The sequence below is a fragment of the Phocoena phocoena genome, chromosome 5, assembly GCF_963924675.1.
Source record: "Phocoena phocoena chromosome 5, mPhoPho1.1, whole genome shotgun sequence".
NCBI lineage: Eukaryota > Metazoa > Chordata > Mammalia > Artiodactyla > Phocoenidae > Phocoena > Phocoena phocoena.
Window position 1 is genome coordinate 44,668,217 of NC_089223.1, and position 20,098 is coordinate 44,688,314.

The 20,098-nt window shown below is 41.2% G+C and overlaps 1 protein-coding gene across 1 annotated transcript in view; it reads right to left on the reverse strand.

Annotated features, from left to right (window-relative positions):
• FRAS1 (Fraser extracellular matrix complex subunit 1) overlaps window positions 1-20,098 on the reverse strand; it is a 455,620-nt gene that overhangs the window by 292,262 nt on the left and 143,260 nt on the right. The window contains exon 3 of the mRNA XM_065877453.1: window positions 580-687. Coding sequence (XP_065733525.1) covers window positions 580-687 — 108 coding nt within the window. The remainder of the gene's footprint in view (window positions 1-579; window positions 688-20,098) is intronic.

Sequence of the window (20,098 nt, forward strand, 5' to 3'; positions counted from 1 at the left end):
AAATGAGATAACACTATAAAACCTTTAAGTTTTGGGCTTCCCTGGTGGCACAGTGGTTGAGAATCTGCCTGCTAATGCAGGGGACACAGGTTCGAGCCCTGGTCTGGGAGGATCCCACATGCCACGGAGCAACTAGGCCCGTGAGCCACAACTACTGAGCCTGCACGTCTGGAGCTTGTGCTCCGCAGCAAGAGAGGCCGCGATAGTGAGAGGCCCGCGCACTGCGATGAAGTGTGGCCCCCGCTTGCCACAACTAGAGAAAGCCCTCGCATAGAAACGAAGACCCAACACAGCAAAAATAAATCAATTACTTAATAAACTCCTATCCCCAACATCTTCTTTAAAAAATTTTTTTAAAAAAACCTTTAAGTTTTAACCTTGAGTGCCCCTGGTCCAGAGTAAATGCCCAATAAACAGGAATTAAGATATTCTTAGATACAATATGTTAAAATTCTCTCCTATATTTCCTAAACCTTGCAATTAGAGATTGGGATAAATGTCAAAACCAGATGACCGAAAAAATGCAAACACCCTACCATTCCCTGACTTTACATTTAGAAAACAGTTAGGATACCATACCTTCTCAAAGGCACACTGAGGGTTTCTGCAAACAGCAGGTTTGCAGATAATGATATCACCATGGCAACGGCAGTTCTGGCATGAATCAGGCTTCCAAACGGTGGCATCCTGCAAAGAAGCATAAGCTCTGAGTTAAAAACTGATCAGTCAAGGTACGAGCACAAAAACTTGGTACCATCAACAGCCCTACACCCTGAACAATTAAAAGGCAAAGGAAAGTCACGGACACACACGGTGCGTGCTGGGCATTGATTAAACCCGGAGAGTCAATAAAAGCAGTCTAATCCTTTTCACCAGTCAAACCACGTAGCCAAAGACAAGGGCATGCAGCAGGGAGCTGTCAATACCCAGAGAAAAACAATCGATTGGACTGAAACCTCAGGAGGACAAGCTGCTCTCAGACTTGAGGTTTCTCTTTGCTGTTAACTAGCAGACACCATTGGAGCATGTTCACAGGAAAATGACACTTAGACTAGCACTAACCAGCATCCTAAGAGCAGCTTGTGCCACTAGATACTATCAGCACCTCACACTTCACTTCCCAGTTCTTTGCTACTACATCCACCAATGCTCATCTATTCCATGGCTCACCTTTACCTCTGATGAGATAAAGTACAGACCCCATCATCTGGCGCTCGCCTCTCTCCCTGGCCTCGGGAAATCTCACAGTTCTGAGACTTTCATCCACTCTAGTTGGTCAAGCCATTGGACAGCCCCAGCCTCCCTTATCTGGCCTCACAGCTTACCCTCTACCTGGATCCCTGCTTCTCCGTGACTCCCCAAAAGAGAGCTTACAAAGCAATACACTTCTTTCAAGCCTCAACCTCAAGAACAAATCACTTCCTAACCCTTAATCCTGCACACTGAACCCTCCACTCAGGTGCGGCTCCTCATGGCTGCTCAGTGACCCCACTGTGTCCTGCACACACTGCCACGCTTCACTGCACTCATCTGCATTCCTGTTATCCTGGCTGGACCAGACTGTGAGTGCCCAAAGCAGGCACCATCCTGGGCCCAGCACACTGTAGGTCCTCTAAACCAAGAACTCACAGTTCACAAGTCGCTTAGTGAAGGCTTTGTCCTCCTTTCTATACTTCCTCATCCTCTGGTCCTCAAACAATTGAAGTGCTACTCAAATACTTTGGGGAGGAGTAAGGTAAGTTTCTAAACTCTTGATAGAGTCATCACAAAATTAGCACTCAACCTATACTGGGATGAGCTAGGAAAACGATGGATGCTAGCAACGGATGCTTTCACACAAAGGCAGACAACAAATGTGACGGTTAATTTCAAGTGTCAACTTGGCTAGGCTACGGTACCCAGCTGTTTGGTCCAGATTTACATGGATTGTGCACAACATTCTCAAGGAAAAATGAAGTCATCCTTTTGTGTTGAGAAATGGTAAATGTATCAGCTTTTAGAGAATGTGCTTAAAACCCAAACTCATTTAAGAAATAAAGGGGAGGGGAAGATGGTGGAAGGGGAAGATGGCGGAAGAGTAAGATGCGGAGATCACCTTCCTCCCCACAGATACACCAGAAATACATCTACACGTGGAACAACTCCTACAGAACACCTACTGAAGGTTGGCAGAAGACCTCAGACCTCCCAAAAGGCAAGAAAGTCCCCACGTACCTGGGTAGGGCAAAAGAAAAAAGAATAAACAGAGACAAAAGGATAGGGACAGGACCTGCACCAGTGGGAGGGAGCTGTGAAGGAGGAAAGGTTTCCACACACTAGAAGCCCCTTCCAAGGCGAAGACTGCGGGTGGTGGAGGGCGGGAGCATCGGAGCCACGGAGGAGAGCACAGCAACAGGGGTGCGGAGGGCAAGGTGGGGAGATACCCGCACAGAGGATCAGTGCCAACCGGCACTCACCAGCCCAAGCCTCTTGTCTGCTCACCTGCCGGGGCAGGCGGGGCTGTGAGCTGAGGCTCGGGCTTCGGTCGGAGCGCAAGGAGAGGACCGGGGTTGGCGGCGTGAACACAGCCTGCAGAGGGTTAGTGCACCGCGGCTAGCCGGGAGGGAGTCCCGGAAAAGGTCTATAGCTGCAGAAGAGGCAAGAGACTTTGTGTTCCCTCTTTGTTTCCTGGTGCGCGAGGACAGGGGATTAAGAGCGCTGCTTAAAGGAGCTCCAGAGACAGGCGTGAGCTGCGACTATAAGCACGGGCCCCACAGACGGGCATGAGACGCTAAAGCTGTTGCTGCCGCCACCAAGAAACCTGTGTTCGAACACAGGTCACTCTCCACACCCCCCTTCCGGGGACCCTGTGCAGCCCGCCACTGCCAGGGTCCAGGGATCCAGGGACAACTTCCCCGGAAGAACGCACAGCGCGCCTCAGGCTGCTGCAACGTCACGCCGGCCTCTGCCGCCGCAGGCCCGCCCCGCACTCCGTGCCCCGCCCTCCCCGCGGCTTGAGTGAACCGGAGCCCCCGAAGCAGCTGCTCCTTTAACCCCAACCTGTCTGAGGGATGAAAAGATGCCCTCAGGAGACCTACACAGAGAGGCGAGGCCAAATCCAAAGCTGAACCCCGGGAGCTGTGTGAACAAAGAAGAGAAAGGGAAATCTCTCCCAGCATCCGCAGGAACACTGGATTAAATCACCACAATCAACGTGATGCACCCTGCATCGGTGGAATACATGAATAGACAACGAATCATCCCAAATCGAGGAGGTGGACTTTCAGAGCAAGATTTATTATTTTTTCCCCTTTTCCTCTTTTTCTCAGTGTGTATGTGTATGCTTCTGTGTGAGATTTTGTCTGTATAGCTTTGCTTCCACCATTTGTCCTAGGGTTCTATCTCTCCGTTTTTTTTTTTTCTTTAAAAAAATTTTCTTTCTTAATAATTATTTTAATAACTTTATTTTATTTTATCTTTTTTCTTTCCTTCCTCCCTCCCTCCTTTCTTCCTTTCTTTCTTTTCTTTCTTTCTCTCTCTCTCTCTCTCTCTCTCTTTCTTTCTACTTTTTCTCCCTTTTATTCTGAGCCATGTGTATGAAAGGCTCTTGGTGCTGTAGCCAGGAGTCAGTGCTGTGCCTCTGAGGTGGGAGAGCCAACTTCAGGACACTGGTCCACAAGAGAACTCCCAGCTCCACATAATATCAAACGGCAAAAATCTCCCAGAGATCTCCATCTCAACACAGGCACCCAGCTTCACTCAAAGACCAGCAAGCTACAGTGCTGGATACCCTATGCCAAATAACTAGCAAGACAGGAACACAAACCCACCCATTTGCAGAGAGGCTGCCTAAAATCATAATAAGTCCACAGACACCCCAAAACACACCACCAGATGTAGACATGCCCACCAGAAAGACAAGATCCAGCCTCATCCACCAGAACACAGGCACTAGTCCCCTCCACCAGGAAGCCTACACAGCCCACTGAACCAAATTTAGCCACTGGGGACAGACACCAAAGACAACGGGAACTACGAACATGCAGCCTGCAAAAAGGAGACCCCAAACACAGTAAGATAAGAAAAATGAGAAGACAGAAAAACACACAGCAGGTGAAGGAGCAAGATAAAAACCCACCAGACCTAACAAATGAAGAGGAAATAGGCAGTCTACCTGAAAAAGAATTCAGAATAATGATAGTAAAGATGATCGAAAATCTTGAAAATAGAATAGACAAAATGCAAGAAACATTTAACAAGGACCTAGAAGAATTGAAGATTAACAAACAACGATGAACAAAACAATAAATGAAATTAAAAATATTCTAGATGGGATCAATAGCAGAGTAACTGAGGCAGAAGAACGGATAAGTGACCTGGAAGATAAAATAGTGGATATAACTACTGCAGAGCAGAATAAAGAAAAACGAATGAAAAGAACTGAGGACAGTCTCAGAGACCTCTGGAACAACATTAAACACATCAACATTCAAATTATAAGGGTTCCAGAAGAAGAAGAGAAAAAGAAAGGGACTGAGAAAATATTTGAAGAGATTATAGTTGAAAACTTCCCTAATATGGGAAAGGAAATAGTTAATCCAGTCCAGGAAGCACAGAGAGTCCTATACAGAATAAATCCAAGGAGAAATACGCCAAGACACATATTAATCAAACTGTCAAAAATTAAATACAAAGAAAACATATTAAAAGCAGCAAGGGAAAAATAACACACAAGGGAATCCCCATAAGGTAACAGCTGATCTTTCAGCAGAAACTCTGCAAGCCAGAAGGGACTGGCAGGACATAATTAAAGTGATGAAGGAGAAGAACCTGCAACCAAGATTACTCTACCCAGCAAGGATCTCATTCAGACTGGATGGAGAAATTAAAACCTTTACAGACAAGCAAAATCTGAGAGAGCTAAGCACCACCAAACCAGCTTTACAACAAATGCTAAAGGAACTTCTCTAGGCAAGAAACACAAGAGAAGGAAAAGACCTACAATAACGAACCCAAAACAATTAAGAAAATGGGAATAGGAACATACATATCAATAATTAAATGTATTATCAATATATATCAATACATGTATAATCGATAATGTAAATGGACTAAATGCTCCCACCATAAGAGACAGATTGGCTGAATGGATACAAAAACAAGACCCATATATTTGCTGTCTACAAGAGACCCACTTCAGACCTAGAGACACATACAGACTGAAAGTAAGGGGATAGAGAAAGATATTTCATGCAAGTGGAAACCAAAAGAAAGCTGGAATAGCAAGTCTCATATCAGACAAAATAGTCTTTAAAATAAAGACTATTAGAAGACACAAAGAAGGACACTACATAATGATAAAGGGAATGATCCACGAAGAAGATATAACAATTGTAAATATTTACACACCCAACATAGGAGCACCTCGATACATAAGGCAAATACTAACAGCCATAAAGGGGAATCGACAGTAACACCTTCATAGTAGGGGACTTTAACACTGCTCTTTCACCAATGGACAGATCATCCAAAATGAAAATAAATAAGGAAACACAAGCTTTAAATGATACATTAAACAAGATGGACTTAATTGATATTTATAGGACATTCCATCCAAAAACAAGAGAATACACATTTTTCTCAAGTGCTCATGGAAATTTATCCAGGATAGATCATATCTTGGGTCACAAATCAAGCCTTGGTAAATTTAAGAAAATTGTAATTGTATCAAGTATCTTTTCCAACCACAACGCTATGAGACTAGATATCAATTACAGGAAAAGATCTGTAAAAAATACAAACACATGGATGCTAAATAATACACTACTTAATAACGAAGTGATCACTGAAGAACTCAAAGAGGAAATTAAAAAATACCTAGAAACAAATGACAATGGAGACACGATGACCCAAAATCTATGGGATGCAGCAAAAGCAGTTGTAAGAGGGAAGTTTATAGCAATAAAATCCTACCTTAAGAAATAGGAAATATCTCGAATAAACAACCTAACCTTGCACCTAAAGCAATTACAGAAAGAAGAACAAAAAAACCCCAAACTTAGCAGAAGGAAAGAAATTATAAAGATCAGAAATAAATGAAAAAGAAATGAAGGAAACAATAGCAAAAATCAATAAAACTAAAAGTTGGTTCTTTAAGAAGATAAACAAAATTGATAAACCATTAGCCAGACTCATCAAAAAAAAAGGGAGAGGACTCAAATCCACAGAATTAGAAGTGAAAAAGTGGAAGTAACAACTGACACTGCAGAAATACAAAAGATCATAAGAGATTACTACAAGCAATTCTATGCCAATAAAATGGACAACCTGGAAAAAATGGACAAATTCTTAGAAAGGCACAACCTGCCAAGACTGAATCAAGAAGAAATGGAAATATGAACAGACCAATCACAAGCACTGAAATTGAAACTGTGATTAAAAATCTTCCAACAAACAAAAGCGCAGGACCAGATGGCTTCACAGGCGAATTCCATCAAACATTTAGAGAAGAGCTAACACCTATCCTTCTCAAACTCTTCCAAAATACAGCAGAGGGAGGAACACTCCCAAACTCATTCTATGAGACCAACATCACCCTGATACCAAAACCAGACAAGAATGTCACAAAGAAAGGCAACTACAGGCCAATATCACTGATGCACATAGATGCAAAAATCCTCAAAAGAATACTAGCAAACAGAATCCAACAGCACATTAAACAGATCATACACCATGATCAAGTGGGGTTTATTCCAGGAATGCAAGGATTCTTCAATATATGCAAATCAATCAACGTGATACACCATATTAACAAATTGAAGGAGAAAAACCATATGATCATCTCAATAGACGCAGAAAAAGCTTTCGACAAAGTTCAACACCCATTTATGATAAAAACCGTGCAGAAAATAGGCATAGAGGAAACTTACCTCAACATAATAAAGGCCATATATGACAAACCCATAGCCAACGTCATCCTTAATGGTGAAAAACTGAAAGGATTTCCACTATGATCAGGAAGAAGACAAGGTTGCCCACTCTCACCACTCTTATTCAACATAGTTTTGGAAGTTTTAGCCACAGCGATCAGAGAAGAAAAGGAAATAAAAGGAATCCAAATTGGAAAAGAAGAAGTAAAGCTGTCACTGTTTGCAGATGACATGATACTATACATAGAGAATCCTAAAAATGCTACCAGAAAACTACTAGAGCTAATCAATGAATTTAGTAAAGTAGCAGGATACAAAATTAATGCACAGAAACCTCTGGCATTTCTATACACTAATGATGAAAAATCTGAAAGTGAAATCAAGAAAACACTCCCATTTACCACTGCAACAAAAAGAATAAAATATCTAGGGATAAACCTACCTAAGGAGACAAAAGACCTGTATGCAGAAAATTATAAGACACTGATGAAAGAAATGAAAGATGATATAAATAGATGGAGAGATATACCATGTTGTTGGATTGGAAGAATCAACATTGTGAAAATGACTCTACTACTGAAAGCAATCTACAGATTCAATGCAATCCCTATCAAACTACCACTGGCATTTTTCACAGAACTAGAACAAAAAATTTCACAATTTGTATGGAAACACAAAGGACTTCGAATCACCAATGTAATCTTGAGAACGAAAAATGGAGCTGGAGGAATCAGGCTCCCTGACTTCAGGCTATACTACAAAGCTACAGTAATCAAGACAGTATGGTACTGGCACAAAAACAGAAAGATAGATCAATGGAACAGGATAGGAAGCCCAGAGATAAACCCACGCACATATGGTCACCTTATCTTTGATAAAGGAGGCAGGAATGTACAGTTGAGAAAGGACAGCCTCTTCAATAAGTGGTGCTGGGAAAATTGGACAGGTGCATGTAAAAGTATGAGATTAGATCACTCCCTAACACCATACACAAAAATAAGCTCAAAATGGATTAAAGACCTAAATGTAAGGCCAGAAACTATCAAACTCTTAGAGGAAAACATAGGCAGAACACTCTATGACATAAATCACAGCAAGATCCTTTTTGACCCATCTCCTAGAGAAATGGAAATAAAAGCAAAAATAAACAAATGGGACCTAATGAAACTTCAAAGATTTTCCACAGCAAAGGAAACCATAAACAAGACCAAAAGACAACCCTCATAATGGGAGAAAATATTTGCAAATGAAGCAACTGACAAAGGATTAATCTCCAAAATTTATAAGCAGCTCATGCAGCTCAATAACAAAAAAACAAACAACCCAATCCAAAAATGGGCAGAAGATCTAAACAGACATTTCTCCAAAGAAGATATACAGACTGCCAACAAACACATGAAAGAATGCTCAACATCATTAATCATTAGAGAAATGCAAATCAAAACTACTATGAGATATCATCTCACACCAGTCAGAATGGCCATCATCAAAAAATGTAGAAACAATAAATGCTGGAGAGGGTGTGGAGAAAAGGGAACCCTCTTGCAGTGTTTGTGGGAATGTAAATTGATACAGCCACTGTGGAGAACAGTATGGAGGTTCCTTAAAAAACTACAAATAAAACTACCATATGACCCAGCAATCCCACTACTGGGCATATACCCTGAAAAAACCATAATTCAAAGAGTCATGTACCAAAATGTTCATTGCAGCTCTATTTACAATAGCATGGAGATGGAAACAACCTAAGGGTCCATCATCGGATGAGTAGATAAAGAAGATGTGGCTCATATATACAATGGAATATTACTGAGCCATAAAAAGAAACGAAATTGAGCTATTTGTAATAAGGTGGATAGACCTAGCGTCTTTCATACAGAGTGAAGTAAGTCAGAAAGAGAGAGACAAATACCGTATGCTAACACATATATATGGAATTTAAGAAAAAAAAATGTCATGAAGAACCTAGGGGTAAGACAGGAAGAAAGACACAGACTTACTAGAGAATGGACTTGAGGATATGGGGAGGGGGAAGGGTAAACTGTGACAAAGTGAGAGAGAGGCATGGACATATATACACTACCAAACGTAAGGTTGATAGCTAGTGGGAAGCAGCCGCATAGCACAGGGAGATCAGCTCGGTGCTTTGTGACCGCCTGGAGGGGTGGGATAGGGAGGGTGGGAGGGAGGGAGACGCAAGAGGGAAGAGATATGGGAACATATGTATATGTATAACTTATTCACTTTTTTATAAAGCAGAAACTAACACACCATTGTAAAGTAATTATACTCCAATAAAGATGTAAAAAAAAATACATGCTACATATGTATAACATATGTATGTATATATATGTATTTATATGTAACATTTATTCCCCACCAAGAAAATCCTATAAATTTGTTATTATTGCTCCTGTTCTACAAATAAAAAATGTTTTAGAAACCCAGAAACTTGAAGAAATTATTTGGTCAGTTATTGTACAACTGGTGAAACCAGGATTTGAAGCCCAGACTGCTTGGTGTCAAGAACCATGCTCTTTCAACTGAAAAATGATAGTTCTGACGAGAACAGCTCTCAATAGGTTTAAGCATAACCGATCAAGGGGCCTAACTGACTTTAGCTGCTGTTGCCACCTCCCACCCCATCACATCGCAGCTGGCAAGGATTTCGGGGAGGGAGGGCATCAGGGACCAACAAGGGCAGCTAGCCCTCCCTCGGCAATCTCACTCTCAACACCTTACTGAGGACCGTAAGCTTCTAAGGAAACAAAACCAGTTTCCCCTCTGGAAATGTTTGAGGAAGCTTTCTATAAAGCCACATGGCATAATGAAATAATAATGATATAGCTATAAAACTGTACTAGACAACACTGCTCAAATCAACTTTCTGAATCTTGGCAAATGAGAAGAGTTTAATAATTACTTAGCTGCTATTTCCATTTCCCAGTTTCATAGTGGAAATGTTCTTCTAAATTTCTACGTCAGAGACAGTAAACGGGTGTTATCACTTACACCACCTCTGGAAAGAGTGATTTGAAATGCTGTGTTGAGGAGGGTCCTGAATCTCTGTCCAGGTAGGTTAAATGAGAAAGATTACTATTGTCTGCCACACGCTCAGGGTTAAGTTATGGGAAGGAGTAGAAGTTACCTGTGCCATATGTTCCCCGGTGCTAAAGCCAACGTAATCTACCCTAAAATATTGTTCACCACTGTTACTTGATCCATGAATTAAAACGGGAAAGAAAAGCTAAGGAAAAAAAAAGAAAACTGGCTGGGTGAAAACCCCTGAGATGATCAACTTTAATGATGAACTAATCAACTACAGTATACTTTTCTTATTTTTCCATTAAGCTATTCAACTTTTTCCCGACATGTAAATCTTTCCTTATTCATAACTAGTTTACAAAATAGGCTTCTGTTCTGCCTCAGCTAACTGTTCGCAAGAACACCCTGGCACAGGCCATAGCTGGCATATGAGGTTAACATCTTCACCTCTGGGAACATGGATCCTACTCCCATTCCAAACCGAGAGGAAATTAGCTGCCAATTCTGATGGGAATGACATATTGACTAAGTACTTAGACCAAGCAATCTACTCCCGCAGTCAGCAAAATACACAGTGGTTGTATTCTCTAACAACAGAAGAATGCTTGATTAGATTTGCTTCCAGCCTCACTGTTTGCCAGGCAGCCACCGAAAAGAAGCAGGTATCAGGTGTCTCCAAGGAAGACCCTCCCAGGGTTCACTGTTAAATCCAGAGGCAGAACCCAGAGCAATTACACTCCTGGTACAATTACCAGCATCACCCACTCCCTGCCAAGTGAGGAGACTTGGCAGCTGAATAATGCAGCTTTCATTTTACATTTCCACTCCAATTAGCTGACAGTACTAGTCAATTGGCTGAAGAAAACAAAACGCAAGGGAAGTTGAAAGGCCTCCATGTGATTTATAGAGCTGTGCCTTCAAGAACAATGATGAGACGAAAGGGACTGAAAAGAGAAGTAGGGGACCCACCGCAACAAAAGGGCAGGCTGCAGGCAACCCATAGGTGGGATGTACGGTTTAAATGGCGCACCAGATATATTTAAGCTTGACGCCCGTCCCAACTACTGTTTGTTTGACTAACGGCAAGAGAATTAAATTGCCGCCCCTGTAAGGTCTGGCTGGGACTTATTAACATCATACAGTACAGACATGCAACTTCTAGCCTCCCTCGTCCTGCCACACAGTCAACATTTACAGAGAAGTTACTGAACTGAGTGCAAAGTCCCGCTAGTGCTTAGGAGCTGTTAAAGCAATAGACAATGAGTTTCCGGGGGGCACCCAGTCTTGTCAGTCATGCAGTGAAATGCACACAGGAAACAAGGAGACCATACAGTGGACAGTGGGGAGGAGGCATGGTTGCAGTAACGTTGAATAACTAAGTCATTAGAATTTGCAGACCAGCGCCAGAATCCTAGGTGAATCCCACAGAGGGGTTCTAATAGATTCCACTGGAGTCCTCACAGGTTCTGGCTGGGTAACTCCAAGAACTCTTCCAGAGATGAGCAGAATCAACCAGTGCCTTAGGGCCAGTAACAGTCCACAGTGAACCTGGGCAAGGTTCCATGGTACTGCCCTGCTCTCCTAGATTCTTCCAGAGCTTACGGGAGGCCAGTGACAGCCCTGTAGACAGCCTGGGAAATTCTGTCTCGTTGCACTGTGGATGAGCCTGAGATTTCCAGCACCCCTGGGGGAATGATTCCATTAAAAACAGAGCATACATTATAATTTGTTTCCTGGGTTTCATCCAAAATATACAATTTCAGCCTTTATCCATTTTTGGCCCTGGGATTGACATTTAATATAGGGTGGAGGGGTTCTGTGATCTTGTTCCAAAGCTGAATGTCAAATGTAGGAAAGAGGAAGCTTCCATTCTGCAGATCAGGGGTTGCTACCTTCTTCTTGGTGGCTTAGGACCTCATGACTCTGTAGAACCTCATGTCCATGAACCGTGTTGTTCAATGCACACCGGGTGGTTCGACATGGACCCCATTCTAAACGTGGGAAGATGGTCAGCCATGCATTTCAAAGAATGAATTGGGAAGGATGGAATCTCTGTAGAAACGGCATTTGGGGAATGAGAGTACTTTCCAAAGCACAGCAAAATATTTAGTGAGAGCTAACAGACAACTCTCACAAATGCAATAAATAGCATTCGATTGAGCTACTCTGAATAAGAAAGACAGAACATAGGCAAATTTTTTAAAAGTTTCTAATACATATGCAAAAATACTCTCAGGTAATTTTACTTAAACTATCAGTTAATCAGCCCAGAAATTGCATACTATCATGTTAACTCTGTGTACATACAGGGATTTGTTACAAAGAAGGGGGAAAAAAATCTTAAAATGCTACCAGAGACCACCAAAGCAATTTGGTATTTTTAACCTTTATAATAAATTCTATATTCCCACTTTTTTAGTTAGAAAAAAAAAATAGTTGGTCACATATAACTTTTTTATAATAAACGTGTTATTTTCTTTTAAAAGAAAAAAAAATGCTACTAGAGAAACTGAGTCCCCCTAAAACCAAGTTCCCCTGCTGAGTCTGTGATTAACCTCTGTATCCAAACTTTATTCTCTTTCTTGTCCCGCCTGCGTTGCCCTCAGAATTGAGAAGTATCAAAGAAAAGCGGGGATTGAAACTGAACAGGATGGTCCCGAGTACAAAAGCCCCTCCATGTCCTCTGTTTCTTGTTTCAGGAAAACAGACTTTGGTCTCCTAATCCTTCCCTGAGTTCCAAAGAGCAAACTTAACAGTTACTAATTAGGAAAGTGAGGGAATGCAGAAACAGAGGAAAAGCAGTCAAGAAACAATAATTCAGTGATAAAACAGGGTCCTAGTTTCTCCTCAAGGGAGATACGTAACAATCTGACACACAAATTTGAGTTGTTCTGCAAGAACTAAGACCCCCATCCAGGTGGAGGATGGTGGCTACATGCTGAAACGAGCACACTGACCTCAGACTAGCTGGAACCAGAAGGCTGATGATTAAGATTCCCAAAACATCACCCTGTTAGCTCACCACCAACCAATCAGAAGAAAGTCATGCCCCCAGCAACCCTCACCCTAAATGTTGCCTTTAAAAACTCTTCCCTGAAAGCCATTGGTGAGTTCAGGTCTTTTGAGCGTGAGCTGCCTGTCCTTGCTTGGCGCTTTGTTCCAAAGCTGAATGTCAAATGTAGGAAATTGCAGCAAATTAACACTGTATTTTCCTTTACCACAACCAGTGCCAGTAGATTGGCTTTGCTGCAAGATGGGCAAGCAGATCCAAGTTTGGTTCAGTAACACTAGTATTCTTGAAATTTCTGAATAGTTTGCACACTGACAAGTTGAGGTGAGCTCCTACATAAAATGGATGGAAAAGAGGGAGCAGGCAAAATCCATGGATGCACTAATCTCATACCTTCAGGTTAGACGATTTACTGTTGGAACTGGCTCTGATATATTATTGCTTTACTCTTCCCTTAGCACAATTAGACTCCACCAAACATGAGAAATGTGCTTAAAAAGGTTCTCCATTTGGCTCCTGAAAAAATACCTTTTCCACAACACAGAAAAATCACCACTACATTTAAGAATAGGATCATAGCTATATACATAGTAAATAGCATGTATTTTTGAGAACTTACCTCAACTTAGACTTTTGTGGGCCATTTGGTATCTCTCCTAACTCCTCAATTCAACTTTGTCAATGGAGCAGAGAAATAGCATAGACAATACGTAAGTGAATCAGCAGGCTGTGTTCCAATAAAACTTTACTTATGAGGACAGACATATCGTTTTGGTGAAATACTTTTCTTCTGATTTTTCGACCATTTAAAAATGTAACATCCAGACATAGACTGGATTTGTCCTGCAAGCCATAGCTGGCCAACACTTGATCTATTGCATAAAATTTGAGAGAGAGAGAGAGAGAGAGAGAAGGAAAGAATGGATCAACGAAATAGGCTGTTTGTATGATTCCAGAGGTATAAGTGAAGAAAGATGTTCAGGGTTCTATAGTAAAATAGCACCTTCTGGTCAATTTGGAGTTGATAACATGAGAAGAATCTTCAAAGAGTTAATCATCTACTCCAACTCACATCACTCCTGTCCCTCCACTCTTGAGCCTGCTGATAAAATTCTAGCCACTGTTCCTGTCCTTGAGCTGTACTAGAAGATATGGGACAAGCAAGATTGTCATGCCTGCCGTCTGGGAGAATGATGGGCCATCATTACCTGATTCCAGACTGAAAAGGAAAGTATCAGTGCTTGGATACCTGCCTATCACAAAGCAAAGCAACTGATTTTCTGCAGAGAAAACAAAAGGAACTAACTTCTGTCAATGGAAAGAGCCCATCATGAAATTTATTATCTATGGAGCGGCAGCAAAAATAAGCCCAACAAAATGTTGTTACAAATGTGTAGCAGTAAACCAATTACTTATCCTGACATCTCAAGTAAACTCTGGAGAAAGCTCAACCTCTCTACAAAGTTTCTTATTGTTCCTCACGGATGAAACAGATATTTCATACAAAAGTATTTTAAAGTCAACACATTATTTAGATGCTTAATTAATTTGACCTGGCAGGTGGCTCCTTTAAAAGCTTTTTTAAAGTACATTTTTGTTTAGTACTTTCTATTATTCATCCTGGAAACTGGCTGATATCAACATTACCCATGATCAATTGTTGCTATGTTTCAAAGAAACAGCAGTTAGGAAATATATTATTTGTTGTTCTACTTCCACTATTTATAAGCAGATAACACATTTTTTGCTTGTTTAAAAAAGTTTCAGGGCTTCCCTGGTGGCGCAGTGGTTGAGAGTCTGCCTGCCGATGCAGGGGACACGGGTTTGTGCCCCGGTCTGGGAGGATCCCACATGCCGCGGAGCGGCTGAGCCTGCGCGTCCGGAGCCTGTGCTCCGCAACAGTGAGAGGCCCGCGTACCGCAAAAAAAAAAAAAAGTTTCAGTGTTCTGATTTTCTCAAACAATGGCTCTTTGGTGTGAAGTAAAACATACTCATGAAATTTCAAAAAGAATTCATTTGCTAATAGACAAAAATGGTCTTAAATGAGGTAGAACTTCATTCTTAAACAAATAATTCACTCTGATAATAGATGTATAAATAGGGCCACAATTCACAGATATGTTAATTGTTCTTCCCTAATAAGAACATTAAATAGCATTTGGTTTATAGCATGAAAAAAACCAAAATCATCTTCAAGATGAGGAAGAGAAAAATCAGCAAAAGAATGCAATTACCAGACAAGTACCTCCCGAATTATATCTGGAGCTGAAATCAGGTATCTGGGAAAAATGAATCCTGAAATTGACAATGTTTCCTCCACTGGGATAGAAAGGAATGTGTCTTTTGTAATTCACAAGTTCTATTTTGTGAACTGAAAGGATAAAGAATTCATTTTAATGACCATTTCCTAAGAAATTTCACATTTTATATTTGGAAAATCACACAGAGAGAAGGCAGAGTTCAGAATATGTTGAGGCAACCAACCTACATGTATCACCTTCTCTTCAATCCCAAGAGCCAGCTGGCTTCCCAGCCCCTTCCACAGGAAGAGGGTAGCAAGTGGGTTGCTCTGGGCTTGACAGGGTTCGGGACCATCATTTGTTTCAAGATCTCTAGGAAGACTGGTTTGATTGATTCTGAGGCTAACTTTCTATAATTTCAAGAGCAGGGTTAAAATAATGGTGGGTCCAAAATTTCTATGGAGTAATTCTCTTCGATCTGTCCTTGTACAAGATCCGAGAGTTAAGTCAGAACCCAGGTTTCAACCAGGTGTCATAGGACAAACAACGTGCACTTGGCTGCCAGTCCCCGCATCATCTCCTCGATATCCATCCTGAAACTGCCCAGCCCTGGTTTGGTGCTGCTCTGTTCAGGTAATGAACTGTGCTACATTAGGGAAAATGATAGTCTACGCTTCTCCAATCGGAACAGGTTTAACAAATCCTAGCACGTGGAAGCATATTTCCAGATATACTCAAAACTTACCACCCTCTATGAACAGAAAGTAAGTTTTAGGGCAGTGTAGTGTGTTGTATTTCAAATATAGATCTTTCTAGAACTGTTCCCTTCTCCTTGTGTGTATTCTCCAAAATAAAGTTTCCTAAGAGTCAAATGGAAGTGACCTTGATGGACAGAATTATCATAGTTCATTCAGTGAAATATTAACGTAAAGACTTACAACAATTTTTGTTTTGATATATGTGTTTAAGAGAGAGAGAGAAAGAGATCTTTTAGGTTCGTGAGAGGATAGGAGCTTGCAATAGCTCCTGTCCACTAATGCTGAGAATCTTACCCGTACCAGGTAAAATTACTCATAAAAACAGCAGTGACAACAGCAGCGATAGATTAGGTAGACCTTGAGGAATTGCTTTCACAGGCAACAAAATAAACATAGGGACAAGCAGACTAAACTCCAGAGATGAGGAAGGCAATCTCTTATCTCCAAACTGAATCTTCAGTCTGTCCACATCCCCCTGGCTCCACCACCACCTCTGGTCCGGGTCACCCCCATCTCCCACCGGTCTGTGACTCTAGCAGCCCAAAGCAGCTTACTCTTCTTCCAGACAAACTGCTCAGCAAATTTAAAAAATGCAGATTAGCTCATACCATTCTCAAGTTTAAATATGTCAATGGATTCTCACTGCTTTAAACAAACATCCAAATTCCTTACCACGGCTTCCAGGCCGCTAACGTTGCTTAGGCCTCACCCCTCTCTGCTCCCCTCTCCAGCCTAGTCCTCTCAGCCTTCCATGGGCTCCTTAAAAACGCTCTCCTGTGGCCTGAGTTTCCTTTCCCTGCACACTCTCCTAAGGTTTCACCTCCTCGCCTGTGTCCTCCCTGACTGCCCTCTCCAATGCAGGCCCCTATTATTCTCTACCATGGCTTCCTGTTTCTCCTCATGGCACAAAAAACAACTGGAAATCACTCTGTTTACATGTGTTTCACTCCCTAGAAGGTAAAACCCTGACAGCTAGACCATGCCTGCTTTGTTTACTGATGAACCCCCAGTACTGAGAACTGTCGATATTTATGGAGTGAGAGAATAATGACTTAATTTAAAACGGAACGTGGGCCAGATGTTTGAAAGGGAAGTATTCTGGGACGTATCTAGACAGGCCCGGGGTCCCAAACATTTTATATGGAAAATAACCTTGTGTTTTCTCTTCAATTTAATTTTACTATTTTCATTCATTCATTCACTCATTCTTTTAACAAATATCTACACTATGTCCCAAGCACCGTGCCAAGTGGTAGGCATACCAGGTCAAGGAGAGAAACTGCCCAGGATTTGAAAGAAATGATGATGTGGATCATAGGTCCTGCCATAACTGCAGGGAAGGAGAATACTCAACCAATGGGGGACACCAAAGATACAAGGAAACAAGTTCCAGAATAGGAAAAGAACTTTTCACCTTAAAAGAACATTTTACACACACCCACGTTTATAGCAGCACTATTCACAATAGCCCCAATGTAGAAGCAACCTAAGTGTCCATCAATAGATGAATGGATAAACAAAATGTGGTTGTATACATACAATGGAGTATTATTCAGCCTTAAAAAAGGAAGGCAATTCTGACACATGCAGCAACAAGTATGAACCTGAAGACACTGTGTCAAGTGAAATAAGTCAGTCACAAAAGACAAATAGTATGTGATTCCACTTATATGAGATACCTAGAGTAGTCAGATTTCATAGAGGTAGATTGGTGGCTGCCAGAACTGGGGGGATAACGAATGGGGAATTATTGTTTAATTGGTCCAGAGTTTCAGATGAAAAGTTTTGTGGATTGGTTGCACTCGATACTACTCAGCTGTACACTTAAAAATAGTTAAGATGGTATATTTAATATTACGTGTATTTTACCACAAGTAAAAAAAAAAAAAATTTATAGACCAGGGTGAAGTTAAACAGCATGACTGAGGGGACTTCCCTGGTGGTCCAGTGGGTAAGACTCTCCCCTCCCAATGCAGGGGGCTTGGGTTCGATCCCTGGTCAGGGGACTAGATCCCACATGCCACAACTAAGAGTTAGCATGTCACAACTAAGACCTGGCGCAGCCTAAATAAAAAAAAAAAATTAATAAAATAAATAAACAGCATGGCTGAGATAGCCATCAGGTGTGCTCCAACCTCGGTTCTTTCTCCACCTACCTTGATGCCCAATATCCAGAAAGGCAGGTTTACAAACTGGTTAGTGATTGAGTGCTTTAGAGAAAGGGGCAAAAAAGGACACCTCTGGCATGGTCGTTAATCTCAGGGAACACAGACTTTGTTCCTAGATCATAACAGCTGAGAGGACAGCAAAATAGGCTGTCTCTTTGTCCCCTAATTCTGTGACGAGGGTCCCTCAGCTAGTTCATTCAAGGCTGTCAGATGTGACTGGCTAGGAATGTGGTGTGAGGGCAAACAGATTAAAATAAGTGGCAAGCAAATGCCAGGTAAGGGCTCCCCGAGCCACTTGCACACAGCACATGCTGCTTCTTATGGTTATGAATGAGTGCAGTAATTGGTCTTAGCACAAGCAACTTACTGGCTTGAGGATAATTTCTGCTGTAAAATCAAAAACACTTTTCACAGGCAGCCCTCAAGGAAGTCTGAGAGGTATCCATGAAGTGTGCTGCTCTTATCAAGATGTCTGTGGGATATTCAGACACAATGAATGATTTGCTTTCAAATTCTCCAGCAAAAAATAAAAAATGAGGAAGGCAGATGAAACAAAATTGGCAAAATATTCATAATTCTTGAAGCTAGATGAAGGTAACATGGCGTTTGTTATATTATTCTCGCTACTTTTGTGTTTACTTGAAAATTTCTGTAATAAAAATTTATTTTTAAATGTGCATGTGGCAGAATTATTTATGACAGCCTTGTGGATCACTTCAAGACAGACACAGAATTTAGGTTATTCCTCACCCATCAAGATGCTGTAAAATTAAGCTGTAAAATTTATTACTAATAGAATGTTAGGTGCCTTTGCCCACACGAGTCATAGAACACAGTGCATAAGCTGGGAAAGGGAGCAAGAAATAAGAAAAGAGACTTTGTCTTTTTAGCTTCCACCTCTGCAGCTACATTAACCCATTCTATTGGGGGAGCCACGGCAGTGAAGTCAGCTGCCCCCACCAAAGTAGATAGCCAGCTACTTGCCTGAAGATGCAGAGATTTTTTTGTCTAGTGTTCCAGCTCCATTCTAAATCCAGTGACAACCATAAATAATGAACCCAACACCTATGAAGGCTATCTGTGCAGATTTAATTCCCAACAATTACAGGCATGAGTGTTTCTAACTTGAAAAAGCACCCCACTCTATGGATGATTCACTTTCGACCTTGGGAGGTGATGACTAATGAAAACTGAACAAAAGTGGTAAAAGGAAAATTTCCCCTGGCCAAGAACAATGCTCAATAAGTACTTCTTGAGTTGATAAATTAAATAAAATGCTATTTAAAGCCATTTGGGGCAACTGTGTACTGACTTCTTCCTCTCTATGGTTCTCTTATTTGATAAAGAAAACAGTTAAAAATTTACCCTTTAAAAGGTCATGTTCCTCCAGCAATTATACATACATCTGTTATATGCTTTGATAATATGTATCCTGATTATAAAAGCTCTATGTGCTTACTCCAGAAAACTTGGGAAATTAGACACACACACACAAAAAAGAGATTCAAAATAACCTCCTTCATCATTTTGGTTTCCCTCATGGTGCCTTACCTCTGCAAGACAAAAGAAATAATGTCTCAAGGGGAGATGCTGGTCAAAGGATACAAACTTTCAGTTATGAGTAAGTTCTCGGGATCTAATGTACAGCATGGTGACTGTAGTTATCAGTACCGTATTGTATACTTGAAATTTGCTAAAAGAGGACATCCTAAGCATTCCCACTACATAAACACAAGAAATTGGTAACTATGTGACGTGTTGAATGTGTTAATTAACTTGACTGTGGTAATCACTTCACAATGTATATGTATATCAAATCATCACATTTTACACTTTAAATATGTACAATTTTATCTGTCAACTGAACCTCAATAAAGTTGGGAGGAAAAAAGACTGTCCCACGCTCTTTTGCAGCTGGGTGTGTTCATGCAACCATGCTTAAGCCGACGACAAGTCAATGGAATAATAT